Source organism: Symphalangus syndactylus, chromosome 5, assembly GCF_028878055.3.
Source record: "Symphalangus syndactylus isolate Jambi chromosome 5, NHGRI_mSymSyn1-v2.1_pri, whole genome shotgun sequence".
Classification (NCBI taxonomy): domain Eukaryota; kingdom Metazoa; phylum Chordata; class Mammalia; order Primates; family Hylobatidae; genus Symphalangus; species Symphalangus syndactylus.
The window spans coordinates 123,457,605-123,476,592 of record NC_072427.2 but is presented as its reverse complement, the minus strand read 5'-3'; the positions used below and the strand labels follow the sequence as shown (position 1 = coordinate 123,476,592).

At 39.5% G+C, this 18,988-nt stretch overlaps 1 protein-coding gene across 7 annotated transcripts in view; it reads left to right on the top strand.

Annotated features, from left to right (window-relative positions):
• Positions 1-18,988, top strand: part of GALK2 (galactokinase 2) — a 171,238-nt gene that overhangs the window by 109,028 nt on the left and 43,222 nt on the right. For 6 of the 7 annotated variants that reach the window (XM_055279053.2, XM_055279056.2, XM_055279054.2 and 3 more), the window contains exons 6-7: positions 9,882-9,980; positions 11,469-11,621. The exons of the other annotated variant lie outside the window; for it this stretch is intronic. In XM_055279053.2, the coding sequence (XP_055135028.2) occupies positions 9,882-9,980; positions 11,469-11,621 (252 nt within the window). The remainder of the gene's footprint in view (positions 1-9,881; positions 9,981-11,468; positions 11,622-18,988) is intronic. 7 annotated transcript variants of the gene reach the window in all.

The following is an 18,988-nucleotide window of genomic DNA, read 5'->3' as shown; positions in this document are numbered from 1 at the left end:
CTTTGGGTGGAAAGTATTTGGGAATTGTGTTTGGAGATGGATAATGGCAAAGCCTTCCAAGCCTCAGACCATCCAGCAAGGTACACGTTTTTTAACTTGAAGAGAAAATGAAGGAACATTGTGATGAATCAGAAATGTCTGCTTCCTAGAACTTATCGTCAACTTCATTGTTCATTCTAATGAAAAGGAGTTTCAGTTCAGATATGCACAAATTGTGCTCCATTGGCTCACCACTGCCCAATTTTGGGCACAGCCTCTGTTTCCTGAAGCAGAATGACAAGGTAGCTTGGTGGACTTTGGAGCCAGGCCTTTTTGGCTTTGAATCTTATTTTAGGTCAGTTTATTGACCTTTTTGAGCCTCAATTTCCTTCTCTATGAGATAGAGAATTTACAATTCTATAAAAAGTTATAATTCTTTTTCTGGGTTGTTTTGTAAATTAAATAAGATGTACAAAATACCCTGCACAGTGTCTAGCCTTAGAAGACATTTGGTATTTGTCAGCTTTCTTCACTTTTTTATTAAATTCTTTCCCAATTTGTTTAATTTATCAAGAAAGCCTTGTCATGTAGGAAATCATTTAAAGGGCTGTTTCAGATTTAATGTGCTTGCAGATCACCTGGGGTTCTTGTTAAGCTGCAGATTCTGATTCAGTAGGTCTGGGATGGAGCATGAGATTGTGCAGGTTTAACCAGTTCCCGGGTGACACCAATGCTGCGTGTGAAGACCGCACTTGGAGTAGCAGAGTATACTGTACCCTTTTCTCCCTTTGCATCTCATTATTACCTTTTAGATTCATGTTAATATTTTAACAGTTTTACCACACACATTTGCACATCCAGAATCATCATCGGGAGAAATATCCAAGGTTGTACATTGTTAGGTACTAATAAGATTCCTCCTCATCCAGCACAGGCTGTGATGGTTGAGGTCTAGAAGAAACCTATCATAGACATTTCCCCAGGATTCCCATGGGCCTAGGATCCCAAAGTGTTTGAATAAAATACTTTGCTCCAGCCTCATTGTTGAAGGCCCCTTCTCAGAATCTGAGTCCCTCTGTGACTTGGATTGCAGGTCAGTTAGGTTAAGGAAGTGGTCTTTGTCTTTCTCTTGTCGACGACGAGTCTGGAGGGAGCCACTGGAAGACTGTGCTTCTGCCCTCAGTGAGCACCTGAGATATTTTTAGAGCCACATGTCCCAACTACTAGCTTTCTCCAGGTTCATTAGATCATGTTCTCTCCACTGTACACAGATAGGAGAGTGTACTTTTGTTCTTTTGTGATACACACTTTCTGAGCCCATTGAGCTTTTATAGGAACATATGAATATCCAGCCCTAAGAACTAAAAACAAGCTATGTGTGAAAAAAGCATGAGTACTTAATGCAAACTCGGAGTGCTTAATGCAAGCTCTGTGGTGTTTCTACATTTTTGCAGACTTCTTAGATTGACTTTGGAGAAACCTCCTCACTGTTGTTTTTTTCCAGTTTCTGCTTGTTTTGATATTTAAACTCCTTCCTTTCTTTCCTGTATTATTTACAGGAACTTTTCAGCCTGAACCATCAGGGTCATTTGCATCTGCTGTGCCCAGTTTGGGAATTGGCTGTCTTTGTCCTCAGGCAACTTTTCTTGAAGTAAAAAATGCAAAAGTTACTAATTCCTTTGCATTACATCTCTTTAAGTTACAGATGTGAAGAAGAAATAATAGCCTCCTTCTTGAAAAAAAAATATTAGAACAGGCTTTTTTTTTTTTCCTTACAAAGTGTCTGTAAGTTAGATCTTGGTCATCAGTCATGTTTCAGAAGAAAGCAAGTCTGCTTCAGTCTCTTTTAGAGTTATCTTGGTGCTATTTCATGGAGAATTTCTCTGTCCTGGATGGGCTCTACCTAATATGTTTGACAACTTGGGGAAGAATTTGAAAATACCCCCAGATAAGAACGTAGAAATTTTGAAAGTTAGGGTGGAGAAGGATTAGAGAGGGAGTAAATAGAGAAAATATTTGAGGTAAAGTCAGAGGAGCCATTAATGTTTTTACCTTATCTAGATGAAACAGTCAGGGTTGTAACAGAAAACAGATGGCACACTCAATACTAAAGGACAATTTATTTCACTGGGACTGTTTACAAAGATGTGGGTTTAGGGGACATCCAGGACTAACCTGTAGCTGTGCTGTTGCTGCCCTTGGGCCTGAAGGCACCTTCGACAGGGAGAGATCTCACTTCACTCTCCCTCCCTTCCCCATTTCCTGCCAGAGTCCTCTGTTAGAAGAACCTAATGGGAAGCAGAGAGCACCTGAGCCTGTTGATGCACAATTATGCATTGCTTAACAATGGGGTTATGGACTGAGAAATGTGCTGTTAGGTGATTTTGTCATTGTGTCAACATCATAGAGTGTACTAACACAAACCTAGATGGTGTAGCCTACTACACACCTAGTCTATATGGTACAGCCTATTGCTTCTAGGCTATAGAACCAGTACAGCATATTACTGTACTGAATACTATAGGCAGTTGTAACACAATGGTATTTGTGTATCTAAACATAAAAAAGGTAAAGTAAAAATATGGTTTAAAAGAAAAAAATGGTACAGTTATATTGGGCATTTATCATGAATGGAGCTTGCAGGACTGGCAGTTGCTCTGGGTGAGTCTGTGAGTGGTGAGTGAATGTGAAGGCCCAGGACATAACTGTACACTACTGTAGACTTTATCAACACTGTACATGTAGGCTACACTAAATTTATATAAAAATGTTTTCCTTCAGTAATAAACTAACGTTAGCTTGCTGTAACTTTCTTACTTTATAAACAAAATTAAAAAAAAAACTTTTTGACTCTTGTAATAACACTTAGCTTGAAACACAAACACATTGTATAGCTGTACAAAGTGTTTCCTTATATCCTTATTCTATGAGCTCTTTTCTATTTTTAAAATTTTTTATTTTTTTTAACTTTTTAAACTTTTAGTTTTTTTGTTAAAAACTAAAACAGAGTCAGGATCATCAATATGACTGTGTTCCACCTCCACCTCTTGTCCTACTGGAAGGTCTTCAGGGGCAATAACATGCATGGAGCTGTCATCTCCTGTGATAGCAGTGCCTTCTTCTGGCATACCTCCCGAAGACCTGTCTTGAGACTGTTTTACAGTTAACTTTTTTTTTTAATAAGTAGAAGGCATATGCTCTAAAATAATGATAAAAAGTATAATAAATATGTACACTAGTAGCATAGTCATTTATTACCATTATCAAGTATTATGTACTGTGCATAATCATACGTACTACACTTTTATATGACTGGCAGTGCAGTAGGTTTGTATACATCAACATTACCACAAATGTAATGTGATGTTACAACTGCTCTGAGCTATGGTGTCACTAGGTGATAGGAATTGTTCAGCTCCATTTTACTCTTATGAGACCACTCCAGAATGTTTTTGTGCAGCACATGACTGTAGTTCATCCTGGGCAGCCTTCTGGGGCAGATAGCAGGGTGAAGGGAAGTGGACAGATCTGGAGAGGCAAACAGAAGCTGTCTGGCACTCCAGGTTTACATTTTCTTTTGGAAGACTTGTTCACCTAAAGACACTATCAATATTGTGAGCTCCTTGAGGGCAGACACTGGCCTATTCACTTATCTGTTAGGTCACTAAATGATTGTTGAATGAATGAATGGGTCTGTTTATTTCCTTCTTTTCCCTCGACTTGCACTTATGGCAGCCGACTATAACAGTATAATTTTGTCTTGGTTAAAGCCTTGTGTTCTGAATAGTTAGACTTCCCGTAGGCATGGTTAACTAACTCAGAGAAACATTCCTTCCAGTGTAATTCAACTTTTAACAATCTCATTATTGAAACTGCTAAACAAAAACAGGTCACTGTATTCTTGTCTTTTTGTATTATTATTATTGTTTTTTTGTGGATATCCACGTTTAGTGAGGCATAACATTCATGAATCTTTAGCCTTTCTAAGTGCTAATCAGTTAGATTTAATTAGATTCTCTGTTAAGTTGAACCCTGTTATTTCATTTCTCCTCTTACCTGGAGTTCCACTGGCGTGCAGATGGATAAACTGTTTAATTTAGGAAGGCCACAAGCCTTTTGTTTCCTTCCCAGGCTGCTTCAAGAGAACCACAAAAAGGGCTAAAGTAGCTTCATTAACTATGTTTAGTAGCTTTAAAAGAAGATCTGTAAATAACGTCGGGTTTCTCCTAACTGTCCAGAGGGCAGATGTCTGAATAGATAGCAGCTTATTGGTTACACACTTTGGCAAAGTTTCCCATGCAGTCAAGTTGTCTTCCCTAATGATTCTCAGTCATTAGGGTTTTGAAAGAAGGGATAGAGAGCAAAATGTCACAAGTGACTAGTTTGGAAATCCCTGGGGTTCTTGTGGTGCTCAAGTTTAAGGGCAAAATAAAATACATGGTAGAGAGGGGAGTGAACCCATTCTTCATTAGAGCTTTGCTGATCTAGCTTGAGGGTTTTCGGGTTGTGTGTTTGTGTTTATGGGGTATGGTCGTAAAGCCTTAGGATCACTTAGCCATCAGGTAGAAATATGCCTTTGTCCTTTGCTAAAGAGAATGGGGTTCCTGAATTCATTTTGTTCTATCCATGAAGTTAGCTTCGGATAAGCTTCTTTTCTATATGCTTTTGATAATGTGCTTTTGACAGCTACTCCTTATTCTTGTGAAATCTATTGAGATTTTACATAATTTAAGTAGGTATGGAGTATTGATTCAGTGTCTTTGCAAGTCACTCTGTCTGATTATAATCCTTGGAGGACATTTTATGGTTCTATTTTCAGTGTCCGAAAGGACAGAAAAAGCATGGATAGACTCACTCACATGTCTCCCTCACATCATCCATAATGACAACATTCTCTGCTTCCTTTTACATTGTAGTGCTGTTAAGGCACCAGATCCGTTCATTAATTGTTCTCTGAGTTCAGGTCATGCTATCTCTGGCTTAGGCCATGGGCCTAATTTATTTATTAATTATTTATTATTTCTTTGATTTCTGTGGGCCTAATTTTTGTTTACCATCAGAAGAATGCAAGTTTTTTTCTTAATAGAATCTGAGGGTTTTTTTTTTGTTTCGTTTTGTTTGGTTTTTGTTTTTTTAACCTTTGTTTCTATTTTCTTTTTTTTTTTTTTTTTTTTTTTTGAGACAGAGTCTCGCTCTGTTGCCCAGGCCAGAGTGCAGTGGTGCAATCTCGGTTCACTGCAAGCTCCGCCTCCCGGGTAGCTGGGACTACAGGCGCCCGCCAACATGCCCGGCTAATTTTTGTGTTTTTAGTAGAGACAGGGTTTCACCGTGTTAACCAGGATGGTCTCAATGTCCTGACCTCGTGATCTGCCCGCCTCAGCCTCCCAAAGTGCTGGGATTACAGGTGTGAGCCACCACACCCGGCTGTTTCTAGTTTCTTTACATCTCATAATGATTTAGGATTTGACCTTTTTGGCCGGGCGTGGTGGCTCACGCTTGTAATCCCAGCACTTTGGGAGGCCAAGGCGGGTGGATCACGAGGTCGGGAGATCGAGACCATCCTGGCTAACACGGTGAAACCCCGTCTCTACTAAAAAATACAAAAAATTAGCCGGGTGTGGTGGCACGCCTGTAGTCTCAGCTACTCGGGAGCCTGAGGCAGGAGAATGGTGTGAACCCGGGAGGCAGAGCTTGCAGTGAGCGGGGATCGGGCCACTGCACTCCCGCCTGGGTGACAGAGTGAGACTCCGTCTCAAACAAACAAAAAAATAGGATTTGACCTTTCTGCTTATGGTACTGGGGTGAAGAGGTAGGGCCGCTGGGGAAACCAGCTGGTGGGCGTGCAGTTGAATATTTTACTACAAGCATGTTTTATATTCTGTGAGTGGAGACTCCCTGCCCCCTGTAAGTAGACCCAAATGCTTTAAATCGGGCATATGGTCGGGTGTGGTGACTCACGCCTGTAATCCCAGCACTTTGGGAGACCAAGGTGGGCAGATCATGAGGTCAGGAGATCGAGACCATCATGGCTAACATGGTGAAACCCCGTCTCTACTAAAAATACAAAAATTAGCCAGGCGTGGTGGTGGGAGCCTGTAGTCCCAGCTACTCGGGAGGCTGAGGCAGGAGAATGGCGTGAACCCGGGAGGCGGAGCTTGCAGTGAGCCGAGATCGCACTGCTGCACTCCAGCCTGGGCGACAGAGCTAGACTCCTTCTCAAAAAAAAAAAAAAAAAATCGGGCATCTATTTTCCTGTTTGCCTTAGGCTTCATTACTCCTTAATGTTGCATTGGCTGTTTTAGAGGAATCCAGATTCTTTAAATTCTCTTTCCCTGAACTCTTAAAAAATGGTTTTGTATTCTATAGTAATCATAACTTGTCTTTACGTTTGGCTTGGGACTTAGCTGCTTTCTTGTGTAAATCAGATGATTCCTTATTCATCATGTAAAGATAACAACAACTGTGTAGTACTTTAGAGCACTATGAGGTACTTTTATTTGAAGTTTTAAACTTTAGTTTCTTGGATCATTACAATAATGCTGTGGCTAGGGAGGTGGGTACTTTTCTCCTTATTATGGATAGGAGGTAATATATGGTGGTGGTGAAGATTGTGGGTGCTGGAGTCAGATCACTTGAGTTTGAATTATATCTTTAATAATTACTAGCCTAGTCTCAGCTAATAAACCCACTCAGTTTCCTAATCTGTAAGCTGCAGAGACCTATTTTATAGGTGTATTAGTCTGTTATCATACTGCTATGAAGAAATACTTGATACTGGGTAATTTTTAAAGGAAAGAGATGTAATTGACTCACAGTTCCACATTGCTGGGGTGGCCTCAGGAAACTTACAATTATGGCAGAAGGCAAAGGAGAAGCAGGTACTTTCTTCACAGGGCGGCAGGGCGGAGTGAGTGCAAGCAGGGGAAATGCCAGACACTTATAAAATCATCAGATCTCCTGAGACTCACTCACTATCATGAGAACAGCATGGGGGAAACCAACCCTGTGATCCAATTACCCCCACCTGGTCCTGCCCTTGACACATAGGGATTATGGGGATTACAATTCAAGATGAGCTTTTGGGTGGGGACGCAGCCAAACCATATCAATAGGGTTGTGTGAGAAATAAGTAATTCAGGCAAAGCAATTAGAACACTACCTAGCACATAATAAGTGCTCAATAAACCTTAACTACTAAAACTATTAGCATTGTTAATAGAATATGAATACGTGGAAAAAAATAATAAGCATAAACTTATCAAACTTCTCAGTGTTCTGGTTTTTTCCTCTTAAGAGGGAGGATACTTAAATTTTGGTGAATCTCATTTGTCTTTTCATATCCCTTTGAGGTAGTGAAAAATAGATTACATCATCTCCATTTTGCAGGGAGTAGTTAAGTCCAGTGAGAAAAGAATACAGGCTTTGGAGTCAGGTGAGGTTCAAATCCTGGCTCTTCCACTTCTGGTTATATATCTCTAAACCCCATTTTTCCCATGTCTATAATGGGGATAAGCAGAACTTTGTTTGGAGGTTTGAAGGAGATAATGCTTACAAAAGAAGTAATGCAAGGTACTTAGCATACTTACCACATACTGTGACTCAGTAAATGTGTCTGTTATTGCTGTTGAGGGGAGCAGACTTTTTACACTGGCCCGGGGTCACAGTTGGTTGGGCACCCAGGTTCCATCATCTGTTACATAATGATGAATGTACTGCTTCATCTGGGTATGTTGTTTCTCTACATTTTAAATCCAAGTGTTTTGATCTTTTGGTTACTAATTTATTTTTAATGTACATATTATGGACACTGGCTCTGTGTGTCAGCAGACTGTGAACAATGCCTATTGCATCAAAATCCTAAGTTTACCTCATGTCACAAGACAAAAGTTAATGTTTGTGAATCCACATGACCAACAAGGAATATGACACTTGCAGAATCTGTCAGATGGTGTTTGGGCAGCTATTCTCAGAAATTGAAAGCAGCAGGTGTTTATTAATATTTACTATGTGTTTGGCATTATGTGAAGTAGGGGACAAGAAAGAAACACCATATTTTATTCATTTCTCACAAGAAACAGATATGATAGAAACATGAAACAATTAACAATTAAGGAGCAATAATAGCACTGTGATTCACAGACATGTAGATAAAAAGACAAGTAGACCCACACTTAAAGCATATTCAATACATGATAATAGAGTTATTAACAGGGAGTGCTGAGGAGGAGTTATGTGGTATGTGTGCATATGGGTGGTGGTGCAGGTTCCACGGCAAGGTGCTGCTTGAGTTGTTGACTAATTGGGAATGCTCGGGGGAGTATTGAGTGAAGAGAATGGAAAATCGTATTTGTAAAGACAATGAGATGTGAAAGAGCCTGGGGTAGTAAAGAACAGCATTTGTTTAGTATCACTGTTGGCTGGAGCTTAGGGTTTACAGGAGGAGTGGTGGGATAGCAGGCTGGAGAAGTGCAGTAGGGTTAAGTCATTAAAGACCTTGTGTACCATGCTGAAGAGTATGAGCATTAAGGTGTTGGCAACCAAGCAGGCAAGAGATGATTATATCAGTGTTTCGGAATAATTATTCTAGAAACATCATATAGTAAAACAGAAATAAGGGCCTGAATAAAGTCTTACAATAAATAAAACTGAATAGATGAATCAATGAATAGTAGTGTATTAGATGATACTAACTACAAATATTTTAGGAGTTTAGAAAAAGGGGACACCATGATGGGAATAATATTCAAAGAAGACTCCATGATGAAGAAAGTTTTTTTTTTTTTTTTTTTTGAGAAGGGGTCTCACTCTGGAGTGCAGTGGTGCAATCTCGGCTCACTGCAACCTCCACTGCCCAGGTTCAAGCGACTCTCCTGCCTCAGCCTCCTGAGTAGCTGGGACTACAGGCATGGGCCACAACGCCCAGCTAATTTTTGTATTTTTAGTAGAGATGGGGTTTCACCATGTTGGCCAGGATGGTCTTGATCTCTTTACCTCATGATCTGCCCGCCTCGACCTCCCAAAGTGCTGGGATTACAGGCGTAAGCCACAGTGCCCGGCCATGAAGAAAGATTTCAGTGGTCAGTCCAGAGATTTATCTATAGTAGCTAGCCAATAAACTGGATATTGAACAAAAGTACAATTTATACAGGAGAGAAGACAGGAAGTAATACCAAGTTGCATAAACATGTGTGAAATGGTCAAAGAGACAAATCTAACTGGATAAGAGTGGTCAATTTCACATGCATAATGGTCCCAGATTTTGGAAGCCTTCAAAATGCCTGGTTGAGGAGTTTAGATTTATTTCTTAATCAACAGGAAGCCATTAAAGATTCTTAAACAGATATTTTAATATTTTCACTTTGGGTTAGAACATCTTGGTTGGAGGAAGATGAGCCTGATGAAATGACACCAGTTCTGATTCTTACATTTAATGGAAATGCCAGAGAGACTTCATTACTTTCGGGCAGGAAAATAAAGTTTAATGACCCCACTTTGGTTATGGGTAGACTGTGGAATAGTAGTTCACTGTTGGGACACAAAGGAAGCTGAGGCAAAAATGAATGATTGCCCATATGAGATTCTCAGTGATACCAGTCTAGGGAAGGATAGAGTAAATAGAAAGATGGTAGAAACTGCTTGCTCTGTGGAGACTTTTAGGGATGGCAAAAACATAGCATGCACAGTCAATATCTTATTTCATACCCATAGCAGACATTGTTAATTGATGTTGGTATATTTTCCTATAGTCTGGAGCCCTTTTTAATGCAGTGCTCCAGGCAGGCTACTATTAGTTGATCAGAGTTGGCGCTGGAATTCAAACCTATTTGTCATGCATGTAGTAAGAAATGAATGAGAAATGGGTTATGACTACTCACAGTATAAATCAGTTTTTACCTTTCCAGGTGGAACTTGCAGAAATCTGTGCCAAGAGTGAGCGTTACATTGGCACTGAAGGAGGAGGCATGGACCAGTCTATATCATTTCTTGCAGAAGAAGGAACTGTAGGTAGCATTCCAAATAGGAGCCATTCGGAAATTCCTAGTGGGAAAATTTACATGGAGAGGAAGGCCCTGAAAGCCCCAGGATGCTTGGTTATGGACAGCCTACTATATTAGGCTCTATTGTAGGATATTATTTCCCAACTGCTTGTAACTTAAGGCTGCCACCAGTTAACCTACTCTATTTCATGTTGATTGCCTTTCTCTTACACTTCCAGAATGATACCTCTGGTCTGTTTTTCTCATGTGTCTAGCTTTTTCCCCTCTTCTATTTTTCTTCATTGTTAAGGTGAGCTTTCTCAATTCCCTAGTTATTGGAACCTCATTTCCCGCTCCTGTCCTAAATCACTTCATCTCATGCATTTTTATAATCTTATGTTGGTTTTAAACCCAAATCATAGTTCTCTTACCACATATATTCACAGTCCCTCTTTTTATAATTTACTCTTTGGTATCATTTTTCTCTGTCAACATTTTTGGGGCTTCAGTGGTGGGAGAAAGAATGTTGACAGTAAGCCAGGAATGAATTCCTTAGCTGGATACCACTTCCCCTTGGCTATCAACTCCTTTAGGCAGAGCAGAGGTTTTAGTTGTTGCTCATAAGCTGCTCATTTCCAAAATACAGCAAACATTTCTTTAAAACATTTTCTTAGTTTTTCATCAGATTCCTACAGGCTTGGCTATTTTCCAAGAACACCTGGATTCCTTCTTATTAAGAATATTTGTTATTGATTCCCCTAAGCCAAAGACATGAGGCATGAGGAAATTTGTTTTAATACTAAGAAAATACTTTGGGTGTTTTGGATGAGACTCAACAGGCAGACATGAGGGCCAGAGTCCTGATGTTAATGTAAGTTAGCTATAGAGTCTGAACACAGTCCAAGTTCTTTGGGCTTACAAAACACTTCACCATCTGACCCCTGCTTTACCCCTCTATCCTAAACTCTCACCACTTCTTACCCCTCAAACTGTAAGCTCTAACCAAATTTCCATGCCCGTAGCTCCATTAACATTCCATGTTGTTTTTTGCCCCTGGACTTGCCTAAGTTCTTCCCTCTTCTTGACATGCTTTTTGAGGAAAGAAACCCTCTGTCTGCCCTACTTTTGCTCATCTTTTAGGACTCAGTTTAGATTTCTCTTTTTCAACTGAGTGGAGCCTACAGTAGGCTGTATCTGATCAGATGCTTCAGCTATGTATCCGTATAGCATCTGTGCTTTGCTACCATTGTAACACAACTTGGAAATGTATTTGTCTGTCTACTAGACTGTCTTTCCCACTTGATTGTGGGCTCTATGAGAGGATTGACAGTGTCTTTCCTGTTCACTGTTGTATTTCCAGTGCCTAGTACAGCGCCTGGAGGTCAATAAGTAATATTTGAATCAATGAATGCATTTTTGACAAAACACTTTAAGATAAATAAATACATAAACACTTGAACATTTTCTGCATTCTAATAAATTATATTTCTCCTTTCATCTTTCTTCTAACAGGCCAAGTTGATAGAATTTAGTCCTCTGAGGGCAACTGATGTAAAACTCCCAAGTGGAGCAGTGTTTGTGATTGCCAACAGTTGTGTGGAGATGAATAAGGCAGCAACTTCCCATTTCAATATCAGGGTGATGGAGTGTCGGCTGGCTGCGAAGGTATGAACTTGGCAAGCTAGTGAAACTTGAAGTAGAGTTTTCCTTGTCTTTATTTTAATTGTTCTCTATTACTTTATCTCTTTCCCCAAATTTTAGGGCAACATTCTGACTGCAACAGCATTCCAGCTGAAGGTCTTTGGGTACAGAGAAATTTGATTTTTAACTCAGAAGACAGATGAACCAGTTGAGTCTTCTGGGGTGGCACTGGGAAGAAAAGGGCAGCTTATATATGTGAAGCAGAGTTATGGGTTAGGTCTGTGGGTGGAGAAAGATAATTGGGGACAATTGATGGGAATGACCACAGCTGGTCATATTTCCTCAACAAAAGTGATGGCAGCCTCACCCCTCCTGGTCCTCTAAGATGCAGTTTTTGTATTGGGTTATCATTACTCCAAAAATACAGGATTGGTGCAGTCCCCCCAGAGCCCATACCCAGAAAGAAGATTTTTACATGTCTACTAGGGAAACACAAACCAGCAGGGAGTCTTGGAAGTCTTTCTTTAGAAAACCCCCACTGTTAAACCTTAAATCTATTTAGGCAGTATTCATCGAGTAGCTATTGTAGTTCTAGCAGCATGAAGATATACAAAGGAGCATAGGACATGGGACTAGAGAGAGTGGACAATAGAGTTAAGAGTTCAAGTTAAGGAATTATGAAACAGGAAATGGTTAATATGTGATCAGTTAGTAAGTAATCCAGTGATCCAAAAAGTGACACAGTAATTAAATGTTATAAATAATCCAGAATAGCTCATAATACGACTAGAAAGTTGGAGAGAGGACTGAGGCTGGAGGCTAGGAAGTGGATTCTGGGTCAGGAGCTCCACTGTGCTTTCTTCCACTCTTGCTTTGATCTCCTGATGGATACTGATGGATATCACCTAAGACTTATGATCACCAACATTTACCAGCTCCTAAATACAGCCTGAAATCTATTTTCTCAGTAGTAATAATTTCAGACCTTCTTTACTTCTCTCAAACACCCATTACTTGATTCAGCCTAACTTCCAAAAGTGATCTTCTCCCATATTTCATGTTGGAAATAGATGTGGTCACATAGACTTTGGCTTCCTGCCATCATATCTGCATGTCTCTGTATATCTGCATCTCATGTCAAAGCCAGCCCTTCCATGTGTGGCTGCAGGGAACTCACTCCATCTTTAACCTGTTCCTCACCTATATTTCTCTACTAAATGCTTTCTATCAGACTCCACCTATTCTAGTATTTTGTATTAGAAAAGTCTACCCTAAGCCTCACAACTATCTCCATCTACTATTTCTATTTCTACTTTTTCATTCTCTTCACAGCTAAATTTCTCAAAAATTGCTTTATATATGTTATCTTTACTCCTCTACCTCCCTCTTATTCTGTAATTTACCAAAATCTCACTTCTGCATTCTCCACAATATTGAATTTGCTCTTTCTTAGGCCACCAAAGATTTTTTCATTGCTAAATCCAGTGGACCCTTTTCAGTCTTCATCTTATTTCTCATTGTTATTTCTTTTTTTTTAATTTTTTAATTTTTATTTTTTATTATTATACTTTAGGTTTTAGGGTACATGTGCACAATGTGCAGGTTTGTTACATATGTATCCATGTCCCATGTTGTTTTGCTGCACCCATTAACTTGTCATTTAGCATTAGGTATATCTCCTAATGCTGTCCCTCCCCCCTCCCCCCACCCCACAACGGTCCCCCGAGTGTGATGTTCCCCTTCCTGTGTCCATGAGTTCTCATTGTTCAATTCCCACCTATGAGTGAGAACATGCAGTGTTTGGTTTTTTGTCCTTGTGATAGTTTACTGAGAATGATGTTTTCCAGTTTCATCCATGTCCCTACAAAGGACATGAACTCATCATTTTCTATGGCTGCATAGTATTCCATGGTGTATATGTGCCACATTTTCTTAATCCAGTCAATTGTTGTTGGACATTTGGGTTGGTTCCAACTCTTTGCTATTGTGAATAGTGCCGCACTAAACATACGTGTGCATGTGTCTTTATAGCAGCATGATTTATAGTCCTTTGGGTATATACCCAGTAATGGGATGGCTGGGTCAAATGGTATTTCTAGTTCTAGATTCCTGAGGAATCGCCACACTGACTTCCACAATGGTTGAACTAGTTTACAGTCCCACCAACAGTGTAAAAGTGTTCCTATTTCTCCACATCCTCTCCAGCACCTGTTGTTTCCTGACTTTTTAATGATGGCCATTCTAACTGGTGTGAGATGGTATCTCACTGTGGTTTTGACTTACATTTCTCTGATGGCCAGTGATGATGAGCATTTTTTCATGTGTTTTTTGGCTGCATAAATGTCTTCTTTTGAGAAGTGTCTGTTCATGTCCTTCGCCCACTTTTTGATGGGGTTGTTTGTTTTTTTCTTATAAATTTGTTTGAGTTCATTGTAGATTCTGGATATTAGCCCTTTGTCAGATGAGTAGGTTGCAAAAATTTTCTCCCATTCTGTAGGTTGCCTGTTCACTCTGATGGTAGTTTCTTTTGCTGTGCAGAAGCTCTTTAGTTTAATTAGATCCCATTTGTCAATTTTGGCTTTTGTTGCCATTGCTTTTGGTGTTTTAGACATGAAGTCCTTGCCCACGCCTATGTCCTGAATGGTATTGCCTAGGTTTTCTTGTAGGATTTTAATGGTTTTAGGTCTACATTTAAGTCTTTAATCCATCTTGAATTAATTTTTGTATAAGGTGTAAGGAAGGGATCCACTTTCAGCTTTCTACATATGGCTAGCCAGTTTTCCCAGCACCATTTATTAAATAGGGAATCCTTTCCCCATTGCTTGTTTTTGTCAGGTTTGTCAAAGATCAGATAGTTGTAGATATGCGGCATCATTTCTGAGGACTCTGTTCTGTTCCATTGATCTATGTCTCTGTTGTGGTACCAGTACCATCCTGTTTTGGTTACTGTAGCCTTGTAGTATAGTTTGAAGTCAGGTAGCGTGATGCCTCCAGCTTTGTTCTTTTGGCTTAGGATTGACTTGGCGATGCGGGCCCTTTTTTGGTTCCATATGAACTTTAAAGTAGTTTTTTCCAATTCTGTGAAGAAAGTCATTGGTAGCTTGATGGGGATGGCATTGAATCTATAAATTACCTTGGGCAGTATGGCCATTTTCACGATATTGATTCTTCCAACCCATGAGCATGGAATGTTCTTCCATTTGTTTGTATCCTCTTTTATTTCATTGAACAGTGGTTTGTAGTTCTCCTTGAAGAGGTCCTTCATATCCCTTGTAAGTTGGATTCCTAGGTATTTTATTCTCTTTGAAGCAATTGTGAATGGGAGTTCATGCATGATTTGGCTCTCTGTTTGTCTGTGATTGGTGTACAAGAATGCTTGTGATTTTCGTACATTGATTTTGTATCCTGAGACTTTGCTGAAGTTGCTAATCAGCTTAAGGAGATTTTGGGCTGAGACAATGGGGTTTTCTAGATATACAATCATGTCATCTGCAAACAGGGACAATTTGACTTCCTCTTTTCCTAACTGAATACCCTTTATTTCCTTCTCCTGCCTGATTGCTCTGGCCAGAACTTCCAGCACTATGTTGAATAGGAGCGGTGAGAGAGGGCATCCCTGTCTTGTGCCAGTTTTCAGAGGGAATGCTTCCAGTTTTTGCCCATTCAGTATGATATTGGCTGTGGGTTTGTCATAGATAGCTCTTATTATTTTGAGATACATCCCATCATTACCTAGTTTATTGAGAGTTTTTAGCATGAAGTGTTGTTGAATTTTGTCAAAGACCTTTTCTGCATCTATTGAGATAATCATGTGGTTTTTGTCCTTGGTTCTGTTTATATGCTGGATTACATTTATTGATTTGCGTATGTTGAACCAGCCTTGCATCCCAGGGATGAAGCCCACTGGGTCATGGTGTATAAGCTTTGTGATGTGCTGCTGGATGCAGTTTGCCAGTATTTTATTGAGGATTTTTGCATCAGTGTTCATCAAGGATATTGGTCTGAAATTTTCTTTTTTGGTTATGTCTCTGCCAGGCTTTGGTATCAGGACGATGCTGGCTTCATAAAATGTGTTAGGGAGGATTCCCTCTTTTTCTATCGATTGGAATAGTTTCAGAAGGAATGGTACCAGTTCCTCCTTGTACCTCTGGTAGAATTCGGCTGTGAATCCATCAGGTCCTGGACTCTTTTTGGTTGGTAAGCTATTGATTATTGCCACAATTTCAGAGCCTGTTATTGGTCTATTCAGAGATTGAACTTCTTCCTGGTTTAGTCTTGGGAGGGTGTATTTGTCGAGGAATTCATCCATTTCTTCTAGATTTTCTAGTTTATTTGCGTAGAGGTGTTTGTAGTATTCTCTGATGGTAGATTGTATTTCTGTGGGATCGGTGGTGATATCCCCTTTTTCATTTTTTATTGCATCTATTTGATTCTTCTGTCTTTTCTTCTTTATTAGTCTTGCTAGCGGTCTATCAATTTTGCTGATCTTTTCAAAAAACCAGCTCCTGGATTCATTAATTTTTTGAAGGGTTTTTTGTGTCTCTATTTTCTTCAGTTCTGCTCTGATTTTAGTTATTTCTAGCCTTCTGCTAGCTTTTGAATGTGTTTGCTCTTGCTTTTCTAGTTCTTTTAATTGTGATGTTAGGGTGTCAATTTTGGGTCTTTCCTGCTTTCTCTTGTGGGCATTTAGTGCTATAAATTTCCCTCTACACACTGCTTTGAGTGTGTCCCAGAGATTCTGGTATGTTGTGTCTTTGTTCTCGTTGGTTTCAAAGAACATCTTTATTTCTGCCTTCATTTCATTATGTACCCAGTAGTCATTCAGGAGCAGGTTGTTCAGTTTCCATGTAGTTGAGCGGTTTTGAGTGACGAAGCTAGGAAGAAACTGCTTCAACTAACAAGCAAAATAACCAACTAACATCAGAATGACAGGATCACATTCACACATAACAATATTAACTTTAAATGTAAATGGGCTAAATGCTCCAATTAAAAGAGACAGACTGGCAAACTGGATAAGGAGTCAGGACCCATCAGTGTGCTGTATTCAGGAAACCCATCTCACGTGCAGAGACACACATAGACTCAAAATAAAGGGATGGAGGAAGATCTATCAAGCAAATGGAAAACAAAAAAAGGCAGGGATTGCAATCCTAGTCTCTGATAAAATAGACTTTAAACCAACAAAGATCAAAAAAGACAAAGAAAGCCATTACATAATGGTAAAGGGATCAATTCAACAAGAAGAGCTAACTATCCTAAATATATATGCACCCAACACAGGAGCACCCAGATTCATAAAGCAAGTCCTGAGTGACCTACAAAGGGACTTAAACTCCCACACAATAATAATGGGAGATTTTAACACCCCACTGTCAACATTAGACAGATCAACGAGACAGAAAGTTAACAAGGATATCCAGGAATTGAACTCAGCTCTGCACAAAGTGGACCTAATAGACATCTACAGAACTCTCCACCCCAAATCAACAGAATATACATTTTTTTCAGCACCACACGACACCTATTCCAAAATTGACCACATAGTTGGAAGTAAAGCTCTCCTCAGCAAATGTAAAAGAACAGAAATTATAACAAACTGTCTCTCAGACCACAGTGCAATCAAACTAGAACTCAGGATTAAGAAACTCATTGTTATTTGTTATCTTTCAACAAAGTTAACCAGTCTTTCCCTCTTGAAACATTCTCTTCCTTAGGTTTCCAGTATACTTCACTTCCTGTTTTTTTTTTTCCCTCGTTATATTTTTGTTGCTATTTCTTTTTAGTTTTAGCCATTCCCTCCACCGACCCACACCGGGCAGGGATGAAGGGATGGCAGGAATTCACTCCTCCTCCCACAGATGTTTAAATGTTGGTGTTCTTCAAGGCCTTGGCCTTGGTCGTCGTCTTCTTTCTAGCGGTCTTTCTTCTGTTGCTCTCGTGCCCTCAGCTTCAACTTCCATCTCTATGATGATGACTTCCTAATAAACATCTTCAACTAAGGCTTTCTTGGCTGAGCTCCAAACCTCTATATCCAATGCCTTATTGACCATCTTTACTTGAATGAATCATAGACCTCTCAAACTGAGCATGTTGAAATTGAACTCAATCTTTCACAGACCTTATATTTTTCTATCGGTCCCATCATCACTTATTGACTATCACATTAGCCTTCTCACTGTTCCTTAAATTCATCCTCATCTCTTTCCCAATCATTCTTTAAATAACAGCGTGACGGTTTAGAAATTTAAATCTGAGAGATTTAAATTCCCCTGCTTAACACCTTTCAGAAGCTTCCTATTTCGTTGGAATAAAGTAAAAAGTCCACATCACCTGGAGAGCCACCATATCTGAGAACTGTGCACCTCATCCTCTTCATCTCTTAGCATCACCTGCTTTCCTTACACTCCAGCCATGAGACTCGTTCTCATCTCAGAGACTTTGCACCTGCCCAGGACATTCTTCCTTCAGCCCACTTTGAAGTCTTAGTCTAAATGTCCCTCAAGGAAGCCTTCCCTGACTTCCTTACTCGTAGACTAAGTTAGAGCCCCCTTTATATTTTGAAGAACTTCATTTTTCAGTTATGGCACTTATCACAATCATTTACTTAATGTCTGTCTCTTCTTTCGGATTCAGTTTTACCTGAGAGCTGAGGCTGTGTTTGTCTTGTTAACTCTTATATCCCTAATGCTTGATGTGGTGCTTAAGCTGAAGAGACACAGGATAAACATTTGTTGAATAGATGAATGACTACTCCCTGTATCACCTGCTCTGTACTTTATTTTGCACAATTTCACAGTTTTTTACAAGTACCTATTGTATGCTGAGCACTGGCCTAGATCCTGTGGAGGTGTGTAAAGTGTAGTTTTCCCTTGTTACTGACTTAGCACTTCTCCTCTTACTTCTATCCTCTGAGGTTGGGAAATTCAGGAAATTACAGATATACTGAGCGAGGAAAATAAAAGCTTTTTGTTTCTGGAATATTTGGGGGCATACAGTTTTTGAAAAATTATGATTTAAATGTTTTGAATTTTTAATTTACTTATTAAGATAATGTCTAAAAATAAAGTAATAGAAGTGCTTTAACATTGAACTCTTCATCGTATTTGATCAGTGCATATGTGCAGAGAAACAGTGCTGTAAACTTTTTAATATCAAGCGTTCAATGAACTTTCTTTCTTTTACGACACACTTCCTTTCTCAGGAGATGGAAGAAATTAGTGTCTTACTTGTTTGAGGGCTTAGTCTTGTTGACCTTTTATCTTGAGGTTCATGAGTAAGTATTGCCTTCCTAAGGAGACCTCAAACATACACAACATTGTTTTCAAAGTTTTATCACGAAATTAGATATCCTCTACCAGATCCATAGGTGAGCTGAAACAAGTATTAGA